This window comes from Stomoxys calcitrans, chromosome 4, assembly GCF_963082655.1.
Source record: "Stomoxys calcitrans chromosome 4, idStoCalc2.1, whole genome shotgun sequence".
Lineage (NCBI taxonomy): Eukaryota > Metazoa > Arthropoda > Insecta > Diptera > Muscidae > Stomoxys > Stomoxys calcitrans.
Window position 1 is genome coordinate 177,209,673 of NC_081555.1, and position 24,348 is coordinate 177,234,020.

General features: G+C 36.0%; 2 protein-coding genes across 3 annotated transcripts in view; one reads left to right on the forward strand and one right to left on the reverse strand.

Annotated features, from left to right (window-relative positions):
• Window positions 1-14,160, forward strand: part of LOC106082008 (uncharacterized) — a 60,639-nt gene extending 46,479 nt beyond the window's left edge. The window contains exons 2-7 of the mRNA XM_013244302.2: window positions 3,448-3,724; window positions 3,795-3,937; window positions 6,497-6,682; window positions 9,795-9,898; window positions 9,975-11,146; window positions 12,465-14,160. Coding sequence (XP_013099756.2) covers window positions 3,448-3,724; window positions 3,795-3,937; window positions 6,497-6,682; window positions 9,795-9,898; window positions 9,975-11,146; window positions 12,465-12,976 — 2,394 coding nt within the window. The 3' untranslated portion in view covers window positions 12,977-14,160. The remainder of the gene's footprint in view (window positions 1-3,447; window positions 3,725-3,794; window positions 3,938-6,496; window positions 6,683-9,794; window positions 9,899-9,974; window positions 11,147-12,464) is intronic.
• LOC106082007 (E3 ubiquitin-protein ligase highwire) overlaps window positions 1-24,348 on the reverse strand; it is a 150,167-nt gene that overhangs the window by 86,689 nt on the left and 39,130 nt on the right. The gene's annotated exons all lie outside the window — the stretch shown is intronic.

Sequence of the window (24,348 nt, forward strand, 5' to 3'; positions counted from 1 at the left end):
GGAAGTAAAAAGTCATGGCCACTTAAAGCCAAAAATCTTAGACAATATGTTGTGAGTTATTCGCAAATGGACTTTCTGGCCGTCATTGAAATTTGTTATGATTTTGGTTTTTAACAACATAACAAATAAAAATATATTTTTGAAAAAATATTATTTATTATTAGGCCACAAAATGTGTGACGAATTTGAATATTAAAAACATGAGAAGGGGCTGGATACCCATCATGCATATGGAGAAACATGAAACAACATTTAGTAAACTATGACACAAACATGGGAATTTTCATATTTTTAGTGCTAATTTGAAAGAAAGAAAATAAAAAGTTTTTATGAGTTGCTGCAAAATACATACAAAACAAGGCGGCATGAGCAAAGTCATGAAAAAGTGCTATAAGAAAAAAATTTTGCTTAATAAACAGTGGGAAAATCGCGAAAAAAAGTGCAAAAATAAGGAAAAACCATTGTTGAAAAAAATATTTTTTTTTCTTAGAAATGAGATTTTATATTCTTTACTTCATTGTAAAAAGATTTTTGATTATTTTTCTTTTCCATAACAAATGGGATTTGTTTTCCAATGTGGCTGAAATTTTGTACAAGATTTTTCGTTGTGACTTCTAGCAATTTTGTCAAGTATAGTCCGAATTGGTTTATTTTTTTTTTATTTTTGTTTTCCAAAAATGGAATTTATTTTCTTTGCAATATTTCCTACACTCAACGAAATTTGTTATTTAAAACAGCAAAAATGTTTGCTAAAACAGCAGTTTTTGTCTGCTGAAAATGGGAAAGCAGGCATTATTGCTGTTTCAGCAAACATAGGGCTGCTGTATTAGCAAACATTTTTTACTGCTATTTCAACTATCAAAATCTGGTGTTCTGAGTACACAAGTCTGCTGAAAAAAAAATTGTATGCGATGATTTTAATAAGTAGAATATAGCTGTAAAGAAGCCACCAGATCCATCCATTGTTATGGATTTCGATGTGGCTGTGCTAGCTCCCTTTTTTGTCATTGCTCTACTAATGTGCATATGACTGGCATGGTTTTTTTGTATCTAAATTTAAGGAAACAATGTTATATAGAGAGTAAACATTCAGTGGTGATTATAAACATCCACTGAGATTTACATATATGTTCTTCTAAAATCCCCTTGATCATTAAGCAGCAGCCATTTTCAGCAAATAACAGACTTTTCAGCATCAATCCTTCTACTCTAAAATGTGATTTGATTTAGTGTTCCCCAAACATTCCATTGCGGAACAAATTAGAGCGAAACTAACTTTTCACAATATCAATTGAGTGCTGTCCGATTCAAAGTTAGGCTCATTGATAAGGGGACCTCCTGTTATATGCCGAGTCCGAACGTCGTGTCGCTGAAAAGTGACATCTCTTTGTTGAGAAGTTGTACATGGCTGAAATACTCACAAATGTTGCCAGCATTTGGTGAGGGGATAACCACCGCGGAAATATGTTTTAAGGTGTTCTCGCCGGCAGGATTTGAATGCGGCCGTTTGGGCACGATAGGCGGGCATGCTAACTTATGCACCACGGTGGCTAACGTTGCAGTACTACTGCTATAATAGCAGAACTACTGCTGCAATAGCAGCAAAATTAATTACTAATATTCAGCAGACAGTGTTTGCTATTTTCAGCAAACTTTTTTCTATGAGTGTATGGTGGTGGGTATAAAAATCTGCTGTTTCAACTATAAAATCAAAGTATTGTTGTTACGATGACAAATAAATTGCACTGCTTTGAGACCGTGTATATATTCGCATGAAATTTCGTATATAGTATTTTATTTTGTTTTACTCTCCCCCTTACAATACCTTAATAAAAGGAGCAGCAGATATTTTCAACAAACTACTGACTTTTTAGCAGGCAGCCTGCTGGTCTGAAATTGCAGACATTTTGCTATGACAGCAGAACTACTGCTGTAATAGCAGCAAAATTAACTGCTTACAGTCAGCAGAGGCCAGCGAAGCGCAGAGGTTAGCATGTCCGCCTATGACGCTGAACGCCTGAAAATTTTTCACTGGTGGTTTTCCCCTCCTAATGCTGGAAACATTTGTGAAATACTATGCCATGTAAAACTTCTCTCCAAAGATGTGTCGCACTGCGGCACGCTGTTCGGACTCGGCTATAAAAAGGAGGTCCCTTATCATTGAGCTCATGGGCAAAATTTGTATTTGTATTTTTGTATATTAATTTAATCCTTTTAAATGTCTGTTCCATCATTTTTATACCCTTCGCCATAGGATAAGGGCTTAGGCATAATTTATTTATCGTGATTTAGTTTGTAAAACATTCCTCTGAAACCCAAATAAAGTATATATATTCTTGATCGTCTTAACATTCCAAGTCGATTTAGCCGTGTTCGACCGTCAGTCTGTCTATCTATCGAAAGCACGCTAACTTCAGAAGAAGTAAAGCTAGGCGCTAGGAATTTTTCACAAATACTTCCTGTTGGTGTAGGTCGGTTGGGATTGTAAATGGGCCATATCGGTCCAAGTTTTAATACAGCTGCCGTATAAACCGATCTCGAATCTTGACTTCTTGAACCTCTAGACAGCGTCATTTTATCCGATGTGACTGAAATTTAGCACAAGGTGGTTTTTTTGGCTTCTTGGAACTTTATCAAGTATATTCCAAATCGATTCATAACCTGATATGTGTAGTTCAAGTAAACCGATTTCAGCTTTGACTTCTTGAAGTCACACGGTGGATGACATTTTGCATATAAAGTTTTGCTATGGCCTCCAACGGTCGTGCCATGTATGGTCCAAATAGGTTTATAACTTTATATAGCTCCGATTTGACTGAAATTTTATACTTGGTACAATATTTTTTATGAATTCTAATAGTCATGAAAAGTAAGGTCCATCTGTATCTGTAGTTGTATCTCCTATATATTTGAAAAGTCATTCGAAGAACGTATCAAATGGCATCCATGGTGTAGGGTATATACGATTCGGCCCGGCCGAACTCAAAGGAAAATTTACTTGTTATGTTATGCCCATGTTTTTTGCCTTCCTGGATTTTATGACCTCTAAATAAATAGCTTTGGACACCAGATGTACACATTTACTTCAATGGCAATCTTTGCGTGTTTACCATATTTTCCGGCAATAATTTATTTGAAAATATTCAGATTTCTTTTACGATTTGACAGTGATTGATTAATTATCTCAAATATAAAATAAATGTTATTCTAGAATTATTTCACTCCAATTAATTTATAAGGCATTCTAAAATGATACGACTTTGAAATTTGGCGAAGTGATTTATTAGCAAAAGTTTTATGTAAACAAAAACACAAAAGCAACACATTTCAAAACAAACAATGTTTGCTAACATTTTTTTCTTGGATATGATATCGAAAATTAAGAAGCCATCCATTTCATGCAAAATAATCATGAGCTAACCTATTTCTGTTTTCTTTCCATTGCAGTTAAATCCTATCTTTGACAAGACCTTCAAAATGCCTGAATTAGCCAAAAGCCTTGTAGTGAAACTTGGCCCCAAAACATTTTTTCGCCTGCAGGAAGGTTTCTTTCACAATGACACCATCAATCGTTTCATTATTGAGGGCAATATGAGTGAATATGAGAAAGTGGAAATCGGCACAGATGCCTTCCAGGGTAACAATGGTCCATTTCCTGAAATAGCCTTTACCAATGTATTTGCCATCATCATATTACAAAGGGCTTTCAAGCAAGCGAATTCTGGTGAGTCCTTTTATACACGAAATGATTTAAGAAAAAAAATCAAACTTCATTTTTTCTCTTTACTTTTCAGAAAGTTGTAAACTGAATGTGACAAATAGCAATGATGTCTTGCTATTTGAAAATTCATTTGAGAATACACAAATCAAGGGCACTTTTGTGGGCATTAAGGATTTGAGAATATCCGAAAAAGCATTTACTTCGGCACAAGCTAGGGTAAGTTTGAAGAGATTGGGAATACACAAAAAAAATCGTGAGGATTTTCAGAATTAAATTAAAAAAACTAAATTTTACTGCCAGGACGAATAACATTTTGTTACTCGATTTTTTCGCCAATTGAACAAAATCAGCTGTTTTTCCTCTATTTCGATGAATTTGCGAACGACACATAAGTGACAAAATTTTAGTGGATTTGGCCGTTAATATTTTATTAAGAATAAGGAATTCATTCCAAACTTTTAAACTTACAGTTTTTTAAATCTCATTTCTTCATAATTTTTTAATATTTTTTTTTTTTTTGAAATTATTCATAACCAGTGTTGCCACTCAAGAAAATTATTATTTTTTACCAAAATTAAAGAAAAATTCTACCAAACCCGACCAAAACCTACCAAATGTTCTCTAGCCAAAAATGCGGTATTTGTTTTTACAAACACCTCCAAAGATAAAGAACACATACCAACCACCATGGGACGCATTTCGTCTTTGGTTAGAAGACTTTTCAATCATATTAGGTGTGTTGGCTTCAAGGTCCGTACGTTGGTATGTTGTATTTGAATGATACAATTACCACATTAACCACGCCCGACAACCCCGTCTATTAGCTGTACTTTTTCCCAATGGATGTCTTTTCGTGTAATGACAGACTTTTTTCTGCATTTTGATATCTCTGGCTTTCTTTTTCAATTTGCAAAAATAATCTCCGATCATTGAGTTTTTCTCGAAAGAGAAACAATCGGAAATTGTGAAATTTAATGATCTTCGCCCTAACAGGCAAAATCTTAAAAATGGAAAAATTCGGCAGAGCCTGGCCGGGATCGAACCTGGGCACACGGAGCAACAGCGAGAGCCCTTGCCCTCGTCTAGCGTTCGAATTCATTAATACAACTTCAACAAATGCACAGCATCATGTGCACTATGGAAGCAGTGTAATTGTCGCAGAATAAAGTCTGTCATTACACGATCACACATGCATTGGGAAAAAGTACAGCTAATAGACAGGGTTGGCGAGCGTGGTTAATGTGGTAATTGTATCATAGAGGCGTTTTCGCAATAAATACGACCCAAATATAACAAAACAACGCACGGTCCTTGAAGCCGTTGCTGTTGTCTAGCGCGCGAAGCCATCAATACAACTTCCAACAGATGCACAGCATCATGTGCACCATGGAAGCAGTGTAATTGTCGCAGAAAAAAGTCTGACATTACACGAAAACACATGCATTGGAAAAAAGTACAGCTAATAGAGAGGGTTGTCGAGCGTGGTTAGTGTAGTATTTGTATCATAGAGGCGTTTTCACATTAAATGCGATTCAACGCATGGCCCTTGAAGCCATCACACCTAATATGGTTGAAAAGTACTCTTCTAACCAAAGACGATACGTGTCCCATAATGGTTGGTGTGTGTTGCGATCTCTGGGTTTCCTTTTCCATTTGCAAAGCAAATCTCCGATCATTGAGCTAGTCTCGAAAGAGAAATAAACAATTTCGAAATTTAATGATCTTCGCCCTAACAGGCAAAAAACTTAAAAATGGGAAGATTAGGAAAATTTGGCAATCCATTTGGAACACATCGGAGGCTACCGTAGTGCAGAGGTTAGCATGTTCGCCTATGACGCTGAACGCCTGGGTTCGAATCCTGGCGAGACCGTCAGAAAAAAAATTTCATTTGTGGTTTTCTCCTCCTAATGCTGGTAACATTTGTGAGGTACTATGCCATGTAAAACTTCTCTCCAAAGAGGTGTCGCACTGCGGCACGCCGTTCGGACTCGGCTATAAAAAGGAGGCCCCTAATCGTTGAGGTTAAACTTGAATCGGACTACGCTCATTGATATGTGATAAGTTTGCCCCTGTTCCTTAGTGGAATGTTCATGGGCAAAATTTGCATTTGAATTTGGAAGACGTCAAATTATACATTTTCAACGCTACAAAGTATTAGATTGTCGTCATTCATAAAGTATGTTAACATGTCCGTCCGTCTGCCTTACGTTTAAAGATTACCTATATCTTGGTATAGCACCCTTTATACCGATCTTCTAGAATAAGAAATCTTAAGTTCATAAAGTCGTATTTTTATTCCAATTTCAATGAACAACCGTGGATCAAGCGATCTCCCGAATTAAATGTTTGAGCGAAGGAATGCGCTTTCACTTCCCATTTTCGCCGTTACAGTGAGTTGCATGGACTCTTCGAAATCTGAGTATGGTGAAGTACTGACCATATTTGTATGCAGCTGCCACAGGCCTTTTGTTCTGTTGAGGGTACAAAAGCCGCATTTTCTACCCAGAATTCTCAAAATTTGAAAGAGATCCCTTAACACTCGTATCAGTTACAGTCAATATCGGAACTTACACCCTTTTTACTGAAATTTGAAGCAGTGAGACTCCTTGTAGCAGTATTTGGCCCCTCGACATCCATGGTTTTATTCTGCACAGGAACGACAGGAATTGACACTGTTCATAACTTGTATATTTTCATTTTATTTCTCTTTCGGGGCGAACCTTTTCCTAGCCTCTTATTATTTTATAATTAATATTTTTTTTTTTATTGTTTTAGCTTCACATTGAATCCTCAAATATCGATAACATTTATCGCTTCGATGCCTCCATACGTGAAATAAAATTTGTAAAATGTACCATAGGCACCATAAATCCAGGAGCTTTTGATGTCAACAACATACATTCGATTATTTTTGAATCGTGTCGAATTGATGCCATTAAATCAAGAGCAATTACAGAGAAGGTAAGCAAATAGAAACATTTTAATTTTTAGTAGAAGAAAAAAAGTATGTCCCAAAAATTAAAAAAAAAAAACAAACATAGAACACAACAAAACTACATAAAATAATAACAGAGTCTAAAATTAAAAATATTAAACTATTACAAAATATGGAATACTAGCTGGACAGGGCCCGCTCCGCTGCGCCTTATTTACCTCTCTAATATTTTTTTTAGGGTAGGGACACTTCGCCCTGAATATGGATATTGAATTTGTGCTACTGTAGTCTATGTCCACCTATGACGCTGAACGCCTGCGTTCGAATCCTGGCGAGAACTTCGGACAAAATTTAAAGCGGTGGTTATCCCCTCCAAATGATGGCGACATTTGCGAGGTACCATGCCATGTATGGTCATGTAAAAAATTCTCCCCAAAGAGGAGTCGTACTGCGGCACGCCGTTCAGACTCGGCTATAAAAAAGGTGCCTTATCGTTGATAAACTCAACTTGAATCGCAAAACACTCATTGATGGGTGAGAAGTTTGCCCCTACTCGGTTCCTGGGCAAATTTTTACTCTATCCCAAATGCCTTTCTTTTGAGTCCCATATTACCGTATTGGTAAATATTTCTGGTTTAGGATAAAGTAAATATTAGAATCGTGCTCTACTTTCATAAATATTTCATATGAGTCCCATAATGGCATGATCGGCAAATAAGTTGTGTTTGACGGTGGAGTGGACCCCAGGGGTTTAGTCCCGAAAATGAATATAAATTTCCGGAAAATCAATAAATTCCCACCCCAAATAGCTTTTATAAAATAGGGATTTATTGTGGGGTGGGCGGCTCCCCAAACACATGGCTCTATATTGTTGTGATTGGTCTATATATCCATTTGGCTGGTTTTGGGCGGTCCCTGCGGCACCCGTCCCCAACAATAGAAACAAGTTTTTTTTTGTGACTGTTTAAGTGCAAAAAATTTCAAACGAATCACAGGGTAGGGTAATGAGAAGTGCTTTCTAGGGAAGATTTTTCGACTCAAATATGGTTATCAATTCGTGTCCACTATCAAATCCCTTTACTTTGAGCCCCATATTATCATGGTCGGTAAGAATGAACCGTTTGGAGGGTGTTTTGGGGCTAGGGCGACCACTGGCACTTTGCCCTGAAAATAGATATCAAATTCGTTCTTTACTCCCAAATATCGTTGATTTGAGCACCATATTGCTATAGTCGGAAATAAAGTTAAGTTTAGGGGGTGATTTAGGGCGTACCCCCAAAATTGGATATCAAATTTGTTTTCTTCACACAAATACCTTTCATTTGAGTCCCATATTGCCATAATGGGTCAAATAACCTATTCGACGTATTTTTAGAAGGAAAAGCGTCACCTAGACTTGAACGCAAATTTTAATGTCACATTTTTAATCTACTCCAAAATATCTTTCATTTGAATCCCATATAGGCATTTGGGGGTGTGGCGACCTCCCATTACTCGTAGCAAATTTTTTATGCCATATTCGTAATCTACTTCCGATTACTTTTCATTTCAGTCCCATATTGATTAGAACGTCGAATATATCTGTATAGAAGAGTTTTGGGGTTGGGGCGGCCCGCTGGTGTACATGGACTCAAAATTTAATACGATATTCATTTTCTAGTCTCCAATACCTTTCACTTGATACCCATATTGTGCATATCACTCAACTTTTAGTTTCGGATGGCGTTGTTAGGGTAAGGAGGAGGGTCAGCCACCATCCGATATCTAAAAACTATATAACCTATGTTTCCTTTTTTTGATTCAACGGAACAAACAAACACACCGAGTCTCATATAGACATGGTGGGTCTTATGCACATTTGGGGCGTTTTTGGGGGGTGGGGTGACCCCCTAAACTTCGACCTGATTTTGTATGCCAGATTCGTAATCTACTCCCGAATACCTTTCATTTAAGCCCCATATTGATATGGACGATCAATTTGTCTGCTTTTAGAAATGTTGGTGTTAGTGCGACTTCCTGCGTACTTTGACCCAATCTTGAACACCATATTCGTATTCTACTCTTCAAAACCTTTCATTTGATATCCACGATATCATTTTTATCGGTCCGCTTTTGATTTTGGGTTGTGTTTTTGGTGTAACGGGGGAAGGTCCGCCCTCTTCCAATATCAACAAATTATAAAGCCTATTCCTTCTTCCCGACCATATTAGTAATCTAGTCCCGAATACCTTTAATTTGAGTCCCATATTGTCATGCTCGTCCAATAAAACTATTTTAGGGAGTTTTGGGGTTGGGGCGGCCCCCCAGTTACTTTGACCCAATTTTTATCATAAAATTCGTACTCTACTCCTGAATCCCATATTGTCCCGATCGGTCCACTTTTATTTTTGGGTAGTACTTTTGGGGTAAGGGGGAGGGTCCGCCCCCCTCCCGACATCAAAAAATTAAATAGCCTATGTTTCCTTCCAGACAAACCTACACAATCTGTGAAACTTTCTAGATAATCGGTTCAGCCGTTTTTGAGTCTATACGCAAAACCACAAACCAATCGACAAACAAACACAAATTAATTTTTATATATAAGATATTCCCACAGAACCTAGTTAGTAAAAACAGCAAAAGTGTTTGCTGTAACAGCAGAAAATCTGCTGAAATTGGGATAGGAGTAATTTTTCGTTTCTATTATTACAAATAAGTGCTTATTCTTGAGCTTCATTGAATGTTGTATGTAATGACATTCGTACTACCGGTAACACAGATGGTATTCCTGTTGATAATTCGTTTTAGCAGCTGGTAAATTTAAGGATAATGAGTACTCCATTATTTTACATGCCAAGTTTTTGCTGGGTATACATACTCCAAATGCTTCAACTGTTGTTTTGAAGTTCAACGAATTTTGAATGATTTCATTCAAAAGTTGAAAAGTTTTTATCAAAAGAAAATGCTTGCTGATATCAGACTAATTTCTCTGATAATAAAACTAAAATACGACAAACTATTGGGACAGCTAATTTTAGCATAGAGGAGTCATTCCACCTAAAACAATAGCAAAATAATTATTTATTGTTATGTAACTTGTCTTGCCATTAACATGACTATTAATTATTGTATGGTTTTAATTCTTTTCATTAAATTCAGCTCTATAGTGAACATGTCTCCATAACTGGAGCCTCCATTGGCCTTATCGAAAGTGATGCAATTTATGGTAGTGGCATTAAAGAGCTAAAAATTACCAACAACAAGTGGGTACAAACAAATGTTAGCCGATAAGCATAAGCATTTATAGTAACGACGCTTTGTTTTTTTCTTTTCTTTCAGAATCGATACCATTTCCGAAAATGCAATCTACGTGACATCCATTTATGTCAACATATCGGGTAATAACGTCAAACACCTGGGCACCAAGTGGCTACACGTCAAAGACTGGAATCGCGTCACGGTTACCGGCAATCAATTCGGCGTTTTTGGTCACATGCTTTTGGAGAGTAGCAAAAGTAGCGAGAGTTGCGCATTTGAGTCCAACTCCTTGACCAGCCCGCAGGATGGTAGTTTGAATTTCACCAAACCCTATTGCCGGGTACGAGAGATCTCGGTTAATAAGGCCTGTCGTTGTGATACTCAGTGGCTGGAGCGTTTATCCGATCATGATCTAAGATCGGAAATCTATTGCACCATAGATGACAAGCTGGGAAATTGCTTCAATGCCACCATATTGAACTTCCTCAAATATTACAATGAAGTCTGTGATGATACCAAGACCATTTTGGATTGCAAGAATAACAAGAATTTGAAAAAGATTCAGGGACGTTTCTTTACCGCAGAGGAATTGGCTGCCAAGAATAAGGATTTGCCAGAACTCATCATAATTGGGGCTGGAGTTTTGATTTCCATTATCATTTTAGTGTTATTCGTATGCTGTTTGTGGAGGCGTTTAACGAAGCAATCCCATGCTGACAATTCGCATGGACGCAGCCATGTTCATGAATTCTCCCAGGAAGAGCGAGTGATAATCAATCAATCCTCGCAATTGATACAGAAAAAACATCCGGAATATTATAAAAAGTTCAATGAACTTATACAGATCATGTATATACAGGATTTGCCGGAGAAGAAGTGCGTAAAGACGATCAGTCAAATTGTTAACCTCTTGAATAAAGTGAAAAATCCTGGCACTGACTTTATGGCACTTAATCGAGTGCTCACCGAACATCTACAATCGCCTTTGCCCACAGCACCACCGGCCGATCATACACCCATATACTCGGAGCCCAGCATGACGGGGATGGATGAAGATTTCAATACCTCGACAACATTTTCAGGCCTTCCAAGCGATGGTTTCTTGGGTACTGTGGGAGCTGTTGGCGGGCCTGAACATATATATGCTGAACCTAGCTGTGCCCAACAGCCATTGCTGCCCAACGAATATGCCTCACCGGCCGATGGTCATTTGGAAACCGTGGATGTGTATACGGAGCCCATTAACGAAAGAGGTATGCATGATATGATGGTAAATCTAAGAGGGATTTATACTACACACTATTAGGAAGCATCCACAAAAATGTCACTCCCCAAAAATTTCCCCAAAAGCACCCACCACAGACACACACAGTAAGAACCAAAACGACTACACAAAGTAAGTTTGACCATTCAACCATTTTGGTGAAAAGCTACCATATTTGGAATCAGCTTTCAAACAAAAAAAAAAAAAAACACGAATCATGCTAAACCATGAAAAACATTTTCTTCTGCTATTTTAGTTCTCTGTTAGAGTAGTAGTAGAACCACCTACTTGTAGACCTTATATACCTATAGGTAATAAAATTTAAATTAAATATAAAAAACAGCACACAAATTCAAACTTCGCCTTCGACCTTGATGTATGCAGTGAAATTCTCAAAATTTGTTGCATACTCTTAGGCTTTAAAAATACCATTTGGCTCCTCGAATATTTAGTTTTTATCTAATTTGGATGAAAATTTATATCTACTGTACACTATAACCACCATCACCCAAACCAAATACAGTCCATAATAGTTAATGCTAAAGTCTAAAGATCAAATATCCTACTTTATGACTGCTTGAGCCTTAAATGTCTCAATTTTCAAAAGATTTAAATTTAATTCTTAAATAGATGCAAATGCAAATTGTCTAAATACTAACATTCCATAAAAGAGTTGGTGACACTTTCTCATATCAGTGAGAGCAGTCCGAATATAATTTAAACTCAATAGCAGATAGCCTTCGATTAATAGATATAGACTGCGTATAAACCACGATTTCACTTTTTTATTCTGCCCTCACTAAACTAATTTTTATACAATCCTTAGTAAATCCTTGATAGCCAATGTTTACCACGGCTGAACTCGCGTTTTCGCTTGCTTTAACACCTAAGGCCAGAAAAGAATGAGCTGATGAGCCTTGGTTTTGAGCGTCGCGTTGCAAAAAATGCAACTTGCACTCAAATTCCATAAAAGCAACACGGAAAAGTTAAGCTATTCAAAATGTAGCATACTTTAGGGAGTTCAAAGAAACACTTGACATGCATACCACCGATTGGAATATGTTTTAAGACTTTGTTATACTTGTACAATTTCAATAACAAGACTTTCATTCAGAGTACCTTTTTTTGCAAATGTTGAGATTTAGAATAAATTGTGTAATATGTAGAACATAAACGAATCACATCATTTCTGCTATAACTCCCTTAAAACCAAACTACTAATCCTAGTCCTTAACCAACCCTTAACATTTGTAACCTTAACATTTTTTTATCTAACTATGTTTGCTAATCCCCATTATCAATTTCAGAATCGAATCTTACTACACCCTATGCTGTAACAAGACCTCGACCCACATATCAAAGTCCATATAGGCCCATGCCATATGCCACACCCCCGCGAACACAATACACCCATCAACAACGACAACTGCCAGACGTTTTGTCACAACATAACACACTCAACCCTCATCCTGCGACAAGAACTACAGCCCCTACCAATACCATAACGATTGCGCGACGCATGGCCCAAGAGTTGCAGGACAAAACTAATTTTAATCCCATAGCAAAACCTCGTAACATGCATTTAGTAGCACCGCCCACTTACACCGCTCCCGATATAAGACATAAGCAATTATTAAAAAATCCCTTCACAGTAGCCGTAGGCGCTGGTATTGCTGCCCGGGGACCCAGTGAAGATATCGAATTGGATATGCGTGGTGCTACAGCATTACCCACGGCCACAGATTCGGGCTCAAATCATTCGGGTGGCAGTAATGAGACCGTTCAAATCGATGATGCCATTCAATATGCAGACTCTTAAAGAGTGGCCAGTCATTGATAGAAAATATCGTATTGTAAATCTGCCAAACCAAGTCCTAGGTTTTGCAGCCAGTCATAGGTTATTGTTATTGTTAGTGTTCCAGTCATCGGCTGATTTGAATGTTTATAAATAGGGAATGCTTTTGGGGGAAGAATATTGGAACATTGTATGGCAATTGAACAAAACAGGAAAGTGTTTAACCGGGAATTTTCAGATTTCCTCAGTGTAACATAATTTTCCTACCATGTATGCTTCATGGAAATTCGAAATAGGAATTGTCTAGAAGATGATAAACTCCATCATTTAAGCTTACAAAAGTTAACTAATCGTTATTTCAACGAAACTCGAGATGAATTTCATTGCTTTTTCCCACAGCATGTACAGTCCAAATTGGACATAAGCCCATTTTGCTTAGATTATCTAATGCAAAGTTGTATAACAATTTTAACATAGCAATAACTAAACGTGATTTAAATGGTTTAAATATAGATTCAATGGTAACCCTAAAAGTAGGCCAGGAAAATTATTAGTATTTTTAATTTATGTATAATGATAGAAAAATAATACAACAAAATAAGTTTTGATAAATTGAGTCCCTATTTAAACCAGTTTTAAATCTTAATTCGCAATCAGGATCATTTTGAAAGTAAGACAATTATACAACTTATATTCACAAATGTCATATTAAAACATTTTAAGATAATTTCTCTCACAATTACAAATTATGAGAAAATCGTTCTGGGCGATGTTACAATTTTTAATTGCATTTAAAGAAATTAATGTTTTTAGTTTGTTTTAAAAATCCAAATAGCGGCATTATTAAAAATATCCCAAAAATATGCAAAAATTATTTCTGTGTAACAACATAATCAGTGTTGCCGTTGTATGACTGAAAGGGAAATTTGAAAAAAAAAAATTTTAGCGTTCCTAACTTAATCTTCTTTACGACTGAAATTATAATGTAACAAGGAATCCCAGAACTTGTCTATCAATTTAAAATTGAAGTAAAATTTCGACAATTTTAAATTGATAGAAAATTTCTGTTTATTTCAAAAAAAAAAAATGTTATAAAAAAATGTATTATAAAATGTTTAGAAAATTTTGCAAAAATTTTATTTCTATAGCAAATTTAATATTCAAAGAAAATAAAAAAAACTTTATTTTTGCATTTTTTTTTAATTTATTGCTAAAAAAATTTTTTCTCCAAATTTTTTATATCGAAAATTTTTTCAAAATTTTGTTTTTATAACAAGATTTGTTCAAATTGTATTTCTTTAAAAAAAAACTGATGAAAGAGATAATATTGTCAGTATTTTATGTCTACAAAAAATTTGCAATAATTTTTTTTCTAATGAAAAAATTTTTAAAATTATAAAGATAAATTATTTGAATTAAATTTATTTCATACTATATATCTTATTTAATTATATTTTAGTTAATATTTTGTTGTATTTTATACTATTCAATTTTATTATATTTCATTATTTTATTTTCTTTTATTTTTATTTTATTAAATTTTATTTTATATTGTTTTATTTAATTTTGTTTTATGTTTTTATACAAAAAAATAATCGCTTTTTATATACAAATTTTAATATAATCTTTTTTCTTGTATTTTATACTATTCCATTTTATTTTTTTATTTTGTATTAATTTTTTATATTTTTTATTCTATTTTAATTTTATTAAATTTTAATTTTATTTCATTTTGTTTTATGTTTTTATACAAAAATAGCTTTTTATATACAATTTTGAATATAATATTTTTTTGTAAAAATGTAATGTTAATACTTTTTTCTACATTTTCTTGTTTCATTTCTTTTTTTTGTTTTATTTATTTTTTTTTTTTTTGTATATATTTATATACAAAATTGTTTCTTTAAAAAATTTCATAAAATTTATTTTTTTATTATTATTGTAAAAATAATTTTCTGTTGATAAACATAAAAAGACTTGTATTTAAATTTTATTTTACCGTATTTTCAAAAGTTTTCATATTTATTAATGTTGGAATTCAGTTTTTTGAATATCTTAAAGAAGAGGGTTTCGTTATCTTAAAAAAATGTTTCTCCCTTTCGAAAAATGTTAACGGAAACGCTTAGCGCTATATATTAGTTGTATGTTATCAGTCTGGAAAAAGTAGAAGCATTATATACCATATAGTGGCCTTATAGATTAAAAACAAGTTTTGGTTATAAAAATGTACTTTATGAAACCCAGCCTGGAAGTATGCAACATAAATTATTTCAAATGTTGTTTCTCAGATTATACGTTGTATAGTTACTATTTGATGTCCCTTAATACTTATTCCTCAAAAGTCCATTTGTAAACATTCACGATGACAAAGACGAACATACATTTTATTATATGTAATTACAATTATAATAATGATACTATCATTATAATTTAAAACAAAATATTTTGAAAACAGGCTTGTGATTTTAACCATTTTTTTAATTTTAGACTTATTTAAATCTATGGCTTGAAGCATATTGAGCAATATGCCAAAAAGCCAATCAATTCTCTATCTCTCTCTAAATAAGAATTTTCACAAACTTTTGTTGTAAGCTTAGTTTAAATCTAGTTGCCTAAGTATTTAAGAATTGTTTTTATTTCTGTTTATTTAAAATTTATTTTTATTTTGCATCAAATGTCAAATATTCTTCTTCCTCTCATTGTTGTTAACAAACAAGTGCATTTTGTAAAATATTAAAACAAAGTTAAGATTTTTATTTTAAACTTTTGTATATATTTTTTTTTTTCTAAGTTAAAAATTACACGGCGTAAAGCTCTTTGTATTCCTTTCATAAGAAAAGTCGAAAACGAGAAGAAATGTTCCAACAAAGCGAATATTCGTCAATCATAGTCATCACGCACATGCAAACTATACTCTACTCACACTGCAAGCAACTTTACCATTGTAATTATTTTTGAAATTTGAGATTTTTCAATTGTGGTTAAAATAGAATGCAGTAAAGCAGAAAAGAAGTAAACCTTTTCCTAATATAACGAAACGAAATTATTTTCTAAGTAGTATTTGTAATAAAAATATATAAATACTATATACATGACTAAAAGCAAATGAAAACAATACAAAAATAGAAAGTCTAGTTTATTTTACCCTGGGCTTGGGTCTCAACTGGAGCACCTAGTTTGGTTTGTCTTGGTGTGGTTTTATTATTTTCTCACCTGGATGGATGGCTGGTTGGCCGCTTAGATGCTTGAATGGGTGGAGAAACACTTGCATTATCTTCTCAAGTGTTACTTTAATCTCAGATGGAGCCGTTTTGTTACTCATGAAATGCACCAAAGCATTGCTTGATGGCTTAATGGGAATGTGGTTACTGTTATCTGCAGAGATCTTTGGTTTCAGTACGGTTGGTTTTTTTTTTGTGAAAGAGTTTTATCTATTGGGTTGCCCAAAAAGTAATTGCGGATTTTTCATATAGTCGGCGTTGACAAATTTTTTCACAGCTTGTGACTCTGTAATTGCATTCTTTCTTCTGTCAGTTATCAGCTGTTACTTTTAGCTTGCTTTAGAAAAAAAGTCTAAAAAAAGTATATTTGATTAAAGTTCATTCTAAGTTTTATTAAAAATGCATTTACTTTCTTTTAAAAAATCCGCAATTACTCTTTGAGCAACCCAATATATTTCATATTATATTCACCTTTTCTTTAAAATGGGTGAAATGATAATGAAAATGTGTCAGAGCTAAGAAAATTCTGATGGGAAAATTGTTTTTGAACCACAAAAAATCTATAACTCAGCAATATAATATAATAATAATATAACACAACACTACAACAATCCCATGGCAGCCGGTTGTACGCACCGGATTGGCCCGATGGGACTCCTCATCGTCGTCTTTTTTTCATCATGGGAAAGGCACATCCCGTAGTGCCTTCTCCGCACGCTTCTGGTCCGTGCCGGGATTGAAAAGATCACCGGACCCTGGTTCTGTTCAGTTTCCCAGAACCGCCTCCATCATCGATCGGTGTCGGTGAGGTGCAACCGGTGCATGGAGTGGATACATTTCCGATCTTGCTCTGGCCTCACTTCACTACGGGAATATAGTCATACTGGATATGGTGCAAGGTGCTGTGCGAACATAGCCAGCAGTGAGTCACAAGCGTCGTCGTCGTCGTAGGACTACTACGTCGTCGTAGGGACTATCTGGCCATAATCGTTCTAGGGGACTTTAATGCGCATCACACTTCATAGCATTCTCCCCTAAGTAACGACCAGCGTGGCATAGCTTTGGCAGAACAGATAGAAGGCTCCACGTTTTGCACAGTGAATGAGGATGCCTCCACTAGGATTACAAGGAGGTGAAGCAACTCCCCAGACATTTCCATTGCATCCCCTGATCTCCTGAGTGACGTATACTCTTCGGGGTCAGACCACCTACCCATAATTCTCACCATCGACCGACCAAACGACTTCATAACCTCTGAGCGCCGGACGTTTATAAATCATAAATAGGCCGATTGAGCTGGCTTCAGAGAGTATACCAATCGCCGCGTCAGTGAACAGCCACCCCCCTCGGATGTGCTAGTGGACGAGAGAAAATTCCGCGACATCATTAACGCAGCAGCCGCTCGCTTTATACCAGCCGGTCGAAAACCTCAAGTGCGGCCCAATTTCCCGGCGAAGGCAGTGGTACTCGCAGAGGAACGTGATGAGATTCATTGTTTGGACCCCACAAACCCCTGAATCAGTGAGCTGAATCTTGAAATAAACAGGGTAGTCAACGAACATAAACGGAATTTGTGGCTGGAACACTTGGAGCAATGTAACTTAGGCACCAGTTTAGGCAAACTGTGGTCTACTGTTAAGTCACTCTCGAACTCTGGTAGAAGGGATGACAGAACCTCAGTCACTTTTGGCGAAATAACCGTGACTGATCCGAAGAGATGCGCCAGGTTGTTCAACCGTCAATTTATTGTGCATCCCGAAAGTGACAAGGCAAGAAGGAGAGCCATTCGCCGCATTCGCGGTCTCCGAGCCGATGAACAGCCACCACAATTTACGTGGGCGAAGTTACGAATATCAACCGTGGCGCCAAATCATCCAAGGTGTTGGGCCCCGACGGAATCTCCACATTGATGTTGCAGAATCTGGATTTACCTTGAGTTGAGTAGCTTACTAATCTCCTGAACCTGTCTTTGAACACTCTTATAGTTCCCATTGTCTGGTAAATGGGCAGAGTGATCCCGCTACTGAGGCTGGAAAGGAACCGAGTTTGGGGGAGTCGTACAGACCGATCTCCCTTTTCTCACCAGTAACAAAGACGCTTGAGGCATTACTCGTCCTGAGCCTCGTAGGAGAATTTCCATTTGCCGAGCATCAACATGGATTTCGAAGACTGCACACATTTGCCGTGGCGTCAATAAGCCCAGGCCATGTGATAGGACGGTCCTCGTGACACTGGACCTATCGAAGGCATTCGACACGGTCAGCCATGCCAAACTATTTGAGGACATCACCAACACGTCCCTCCAGCCAGGCTTGAAACGCTGGGTCGCGAATTATCTGTGTGGTCGCCAGTCATTTGTGGAATTTTGGGATAAGAAGTCGAAGAACCTTAGAGTAAAACAGGGAGTTCCCCAAGGTGGGGTGATATATTTGGGTGATGGTTGTACTTATGCAAGCGAACTTTTGTTAATACCTTTATGGCTCAAAACCATGGAACTGTTAGAAAACTTTGGAGTCAAATAACCTGGAGGGACGCTTTACTTCCAGAACTCGCGTAATTGATGGGGGACACAATCAGGACAATATGAGTGTCAAATGAAGTGTTTTAAAAGTTGAGTACCAATCTGATATACAAATAGGACATCTATGACTGTGGAGGAGCCCCACCCGCAAATTCATATGTAGGGTATCAAATGAAAGGTTTCTGGAAGCAAAGTACTAATGCGGCATAAAAATATGCACCAAGTGTTTAGGGGACTAGTCCACTCAAAAAAAACCCGCGAGTCGGGACAATTTGGAACTAAAATGAAAGGTCTTTGAGAGTATTATAATCTGATATTAAGTGTTAGGGAAACTGCCCCACACCCAAAAATCTCCAAGCGGACATGTAGATGTATGGGAGTTGAGTATGAATCTGATTTACAAATTGGGGACAACTATCTTGGGGCCGGACACCCCCATACAGACCTCTAGACCGATCAAAACAAAAAAAGGAGTCCTCCAATTATTCCGAATAGGTCAGAATAGTCCGCAGCAGTGGAAGCAACCCATAAGAAAATATTTTTTTGCGCCGTGACGTCTCCCCAACAGCAGGGATGAGCTATATAATAGACGTGAGCCGCCCTAACCCTCACGAGGGTTCAACCTAGTATACCTTATTGGACCAATCTTATATATATAAATCAATTTGTGTTTGTTTGTTCCGTATAGACTCAAAAAAGGCTGAACCAATTACCTCGAAATTTTCACAGATTGTGTAGGTTGGTCTGGAAGGAAACATAGGCTTCATAATTTTTTCATATCGGAAGGGGGCGGACCCTCCCCCTTACCCCAAAAACAAAAGTGGACCGATCGGGACAATATAGGATTCAAATGAAAGGTATTCAAGAGTAGAGTACGAATTTCATAATAAATGTTGAGTCCAAGCACTTAGGGGCTGCCCCAGCCCCAAAACCACTAAAAATAGGTTTATTTGACGATCATGACAATATGGGACTCATATGAAATGTATTCGGGAGTAGATTGTGAATATGGTCAGGAAGTAGGAATAGGCTTTATAATTTATTGATAACGGTATATTTATAGGGGGTAACAGGGTAAAGTGGACCGATCGGGACAATATAGGTATCATATGAAAGGTATTGGAGTTTAGAATACGAATATGGTATTAAAATTTGAGTCTAAGTACCCATCGGGCCGCCCCAACCCCAAAACACCCCCAAACAGACATATTGGACCTTCATTTCATATGGGGCTCAACTGAAAGGTATACGGGAGTAGATTTCGAATCTGGCATACAAAATCCGATCGAAGTATAGGGGGTCACGCCACCCCTCAAAAACGCCATTAGACCCATTATGACCATATGATACTTGGCTGAACCGATTTTCTTAAAATTTTCATAGATTGTGTACGTTTGTCTAGAAGGAAGCATAGGTTATATAATTTTTAGATATCGGGTGGAGACGGACCCTCCCCTTAACCCCAAAAACGCCGCCCAAATTCGAAAGTGGTCCGATGGGTACAATAAGGGTATCAAATGAAAGGTATTGAAGACCAGAAAACGAATATGGTATTAAAATTTGGGTCCAAGTAACCAGTTTTCGGTCACCTTCTTTTTCTGAATAGACTTGGGTACTTAAAAAATAATCTGGACCAAGGGTTTTCAATTTATTCACACTTTTAGCTGTTATACGGCCTCAAATGCTGCAAAATCTGGTTAAAAGTCGGGCCATTCCGGAAACATGCCCAAAATCATTTTTAAAATTAAATAACAAACCCTTATCTTTAAAATAAACTTTTTAAACTGTTGTTTATTCACACCACTTAAAAAAATTCACAAAATTCACTTTTTCTCTTACTCTCTCTCATGTCTTACTCGTAAATGTAAAATGAAAAAAAAACTCAATAATTGTTTCAATTTACATAGAACCGCCCCAATATTCATATTGTACAAGTCGGAGTAAAACAATTTATAGAATAATCGCCTTAAAACAGTTTAATTGCGATTTCAATATGGTGAACAATGAATGATAATGAAAGAAAGAAACACCGTTTAATATGTTTTGCATATCAATTAAATTCCAGGATTTAGTTGGTTAAAAATAAAAAAATAAACTTCTTTGTTACTATGCAATTGTAGGAAAACAAAAACACAAAAAAAAAACTCACTAAAATTTATCAATATAACCCCTCTTAGAAATTACCTATTGACCCTAATGTATTGTTATGCGAGCGCGCATTGTGATTAAATTAACATTAATTAACAGTTCACACATTTCAAACATATAAACTTTCCTACAGACAGACGACATTCACATGCGTATCTGTGCATTCTTCAATCGTGCAAAGCAGCCTCACTCACTGGCGGCTGGGTCATTCATTCATTCAGATCATTTAGCTTACGAGTGAAAAGAAAGAAAAGAAAGGCATCTCTATTGGGACAATCAAACCTACACACAAAATTCCAGCGATGGCATAGAACAAAAACTCCACATACTTACTATTTTCATGTAGGAACGTTTGTTTGAGTCCGCCATCACTATTGTTTTTGCCCTGAACTTAGTGGACAATAAGTCTCCCGCAAAAACAATAGAAGAATGTATAAACAAATATACAATACAAAAAAGAAGCCCAAACTTATGAAAAGAAAAACAAAAACATAATAAACACAAGCCCCCATACTCTCTCTCTCTCTCTCTCCCTTCCTTACAAACATATAACGGAAAAAATAAAAGAGTTTACATCTAAATCTCTGCACTCTTCTTAACTCATTTAGGCAAATACTTTCTACACACACTTCTGCAGTTTATACATAAAGTCTCCAAAGCAAGTCAGCACAAAGTTATTAAGGTAGTGTTGCCACTCTATTGCGAATAAGGACGTTTTTGTAGCAAACTTGGAAGAAGAGACAATTTGTAGACAACTTGATCAAGATTGCGGGTTTATAATTAATCATATAAATCAAAATATCAATCATAACATGCACGGCGTTGTCAAGAGTGAAGTGTTCTTTTGATGTTATCCATCATAAATGTGGAGACAACTATCCAAAGCGTAAAGTCGAAAGGGGAAATATCTTGCATTACATATGTATGTATCAATATGATTATTTCTACAGCGTTCAAACAATTTTCTATCTTTCAAAAAATAAATAAAACATATTTAAATTTTTTTGCGACAATATTTGATGTCTATATAGAACATTTAGTTAAAAAAAAAAACTTTTTTTCAAATTGTACGTCCACAAAATTTTGTTTCTCAAAATTTTAACTATCGCATAATTTTCCCAAAATGTTATCTGTATTTATCTTATTTCACAAAAAAATTGCATTGAAGTTTTATTTATAATTCTTAAAAATCATATTTCATTTTTATTTTAATTTGTATAAAGCAAGAAATAAAACAAAGGCAAAAATTACACAAATTTTACGAAGTGGTAGAATTTTTTTTTTCTTAAAGTATGTGCATTTTTTGTACCCTACAAAACATGTGGAAGTGTGTTCCAAAGACGCACGAAGCTTATTAAAAATGCTATTCAGAAACAAAGCTTCGTCGCCTAAGAGGTATAATTAACGTTCCTCTGTTGGATCTAGCGAATTTGAATCTTTTAAAGAGATATTCTGATAATCGCCTAGAAATAATTCCATGAAGAAATTGTAAAGATTTCAATGTGAGGAGGGAGTTAAAACTGTATCCATAAAGGCAACTGGTATAGTTGGAGACTTGTTGGGTTCTTCTTAAGCGATACACATATCGTATTTTGGCATTGGTTTGAATATGATTTTGACTAAGAGGCCTCGTATTCAAAGTGGTGTAAATGAATACGTAAGCCATAGTGTACATAGTTCAGTAAAAGTCTGTCCAACGGTTGCATAAATAGGATTCTTCCAACTAAGTAAACTTTTAAATATTACCCCCAAATTCGTCGCAGTAGGGACTTTCTGAATTTTTTCTCTGTCAACATATGCGTCGATATTTTGCAAGGAGATTTTCTTGTTCTTGTGTATAATTAAACATTTTGATTTGCTAGGGTTCAAGAAGAGAGCATGTCGCAGTATACTATTGAGGTTCAAGATGGATTGGTTAATGCCATTCCGATGGCTACTCAAGTAAATTTGAAGGTCGTCTGCATACATATGCACTCGTCTATGTATCAGTTTGTTAGGAAGATCATTCGCAAAAATGGAAAAAAGGTGGAAGTGAAAAAGTGGACCATAATTGATCCTTGAGGAACTCCTTTTCCTTCTGCTAATGGTTGCGATCTCGAGCTCCCTACGTACACCGATTGTGTTCTTTGAGAGGTAGGACATTAGAAGTATCATAGACGTAGTAAAAAACCTGAAAAAATTACGAAGTTTGAAGAAAAGATTCTGGTGGTCAATGCCATCGAACGCTTTCGAGTGCTCAAGGAGGACAAGAAATCACGCCTTGTCATCAATATCGCCCATAATATATTCAGAAACTTCTAACAAAGCTGCAAAACCAGATTACACATCACTTAGTAGAGACCCCATGCGGAGATACTACGTGATTTGTATATGCATGATTTTCTCAGAAATTTGAGAGATAGCATAAAAGGGCAATTGGCCGATATTCTTTCTCAGTTTTTTTCTCCGTTTTGCGATATTGGGATAATTATTGCATGCTTCCAATCTGATGCATAAGTGCTAGAACTGAGGATATTATTAAAGAAGTGAGTTATGAAGGGTATAAAATAAGGAACTAGAATTCGTATAAATCTAGGGTCGTATAAATCTAGGTTGACAAACGCTTTGTTCAGTTTTTCGGGTCTTCGTGACAAATAACAATCTCATTAGTTTTCCCAACTCCCTTAATAATTCTCCATTTACCTTTGGAGTCTAGGGCAGAACTAAATTGATTGGATTAGTATTCAGTTTTTGCTGCTTTTATCAAAGAAGTGTTAATCTCCTCGTGGTTCGAAATTCATTATGTAGCTCCGGAGTTTCGACCCTCCTCCACATGGAATACGCCTTGTCCCTATCTTTTATGTCACTCTTAATATATGAGTCAAACCAAGGTAAGATTTGTGTCGGTGTCGGTGGAACAAAGGCTTTGAATAGGAACAGTCACATTGATTTATTAAAATCGCAACAAATTTCATTCACTGTCGTATATAAAAAAAAACTAAAGGCCCTAAGTGCATAAAGGAACTACAGGCCAAGTCGTACGGAAACTTAGGACGCGGCACCCAATGTGTTAACTGGAATCAAACAACTCGACAAAAAAAAACTTCCCCTTTATGTTTCTTAAAGGGATGTTTATTTGAACATTTTCGAATCTGTTGAGAGTAACTTGATGCGTATGATTGATATTAACAGATATAGCTCATACCCCTTAATCGAAATCAGTTTTTAATGCAATATTTTCCTAAACTTGTTCTTTGTTCTAGTCTTCTGAGATGGCAACCCTTAACACTAATCAATAAATTAACAAATCAGAGCCAGCCACTGCACTAACATCACCACACACGTGGTCATGCCTACCTCCATCTCATTAATACACACACACACATTTACTTACTTGTGGACAAACGAAAGCCAAACACAAAAAGTCTACAAAATTTATTAAAATCTGTCAGAGCTTATAGTGGCTTTCTTGTGCAAATACACACCGACAGGGAGCAAGAGAGAAAATGCAAAATATATAGGAGCGA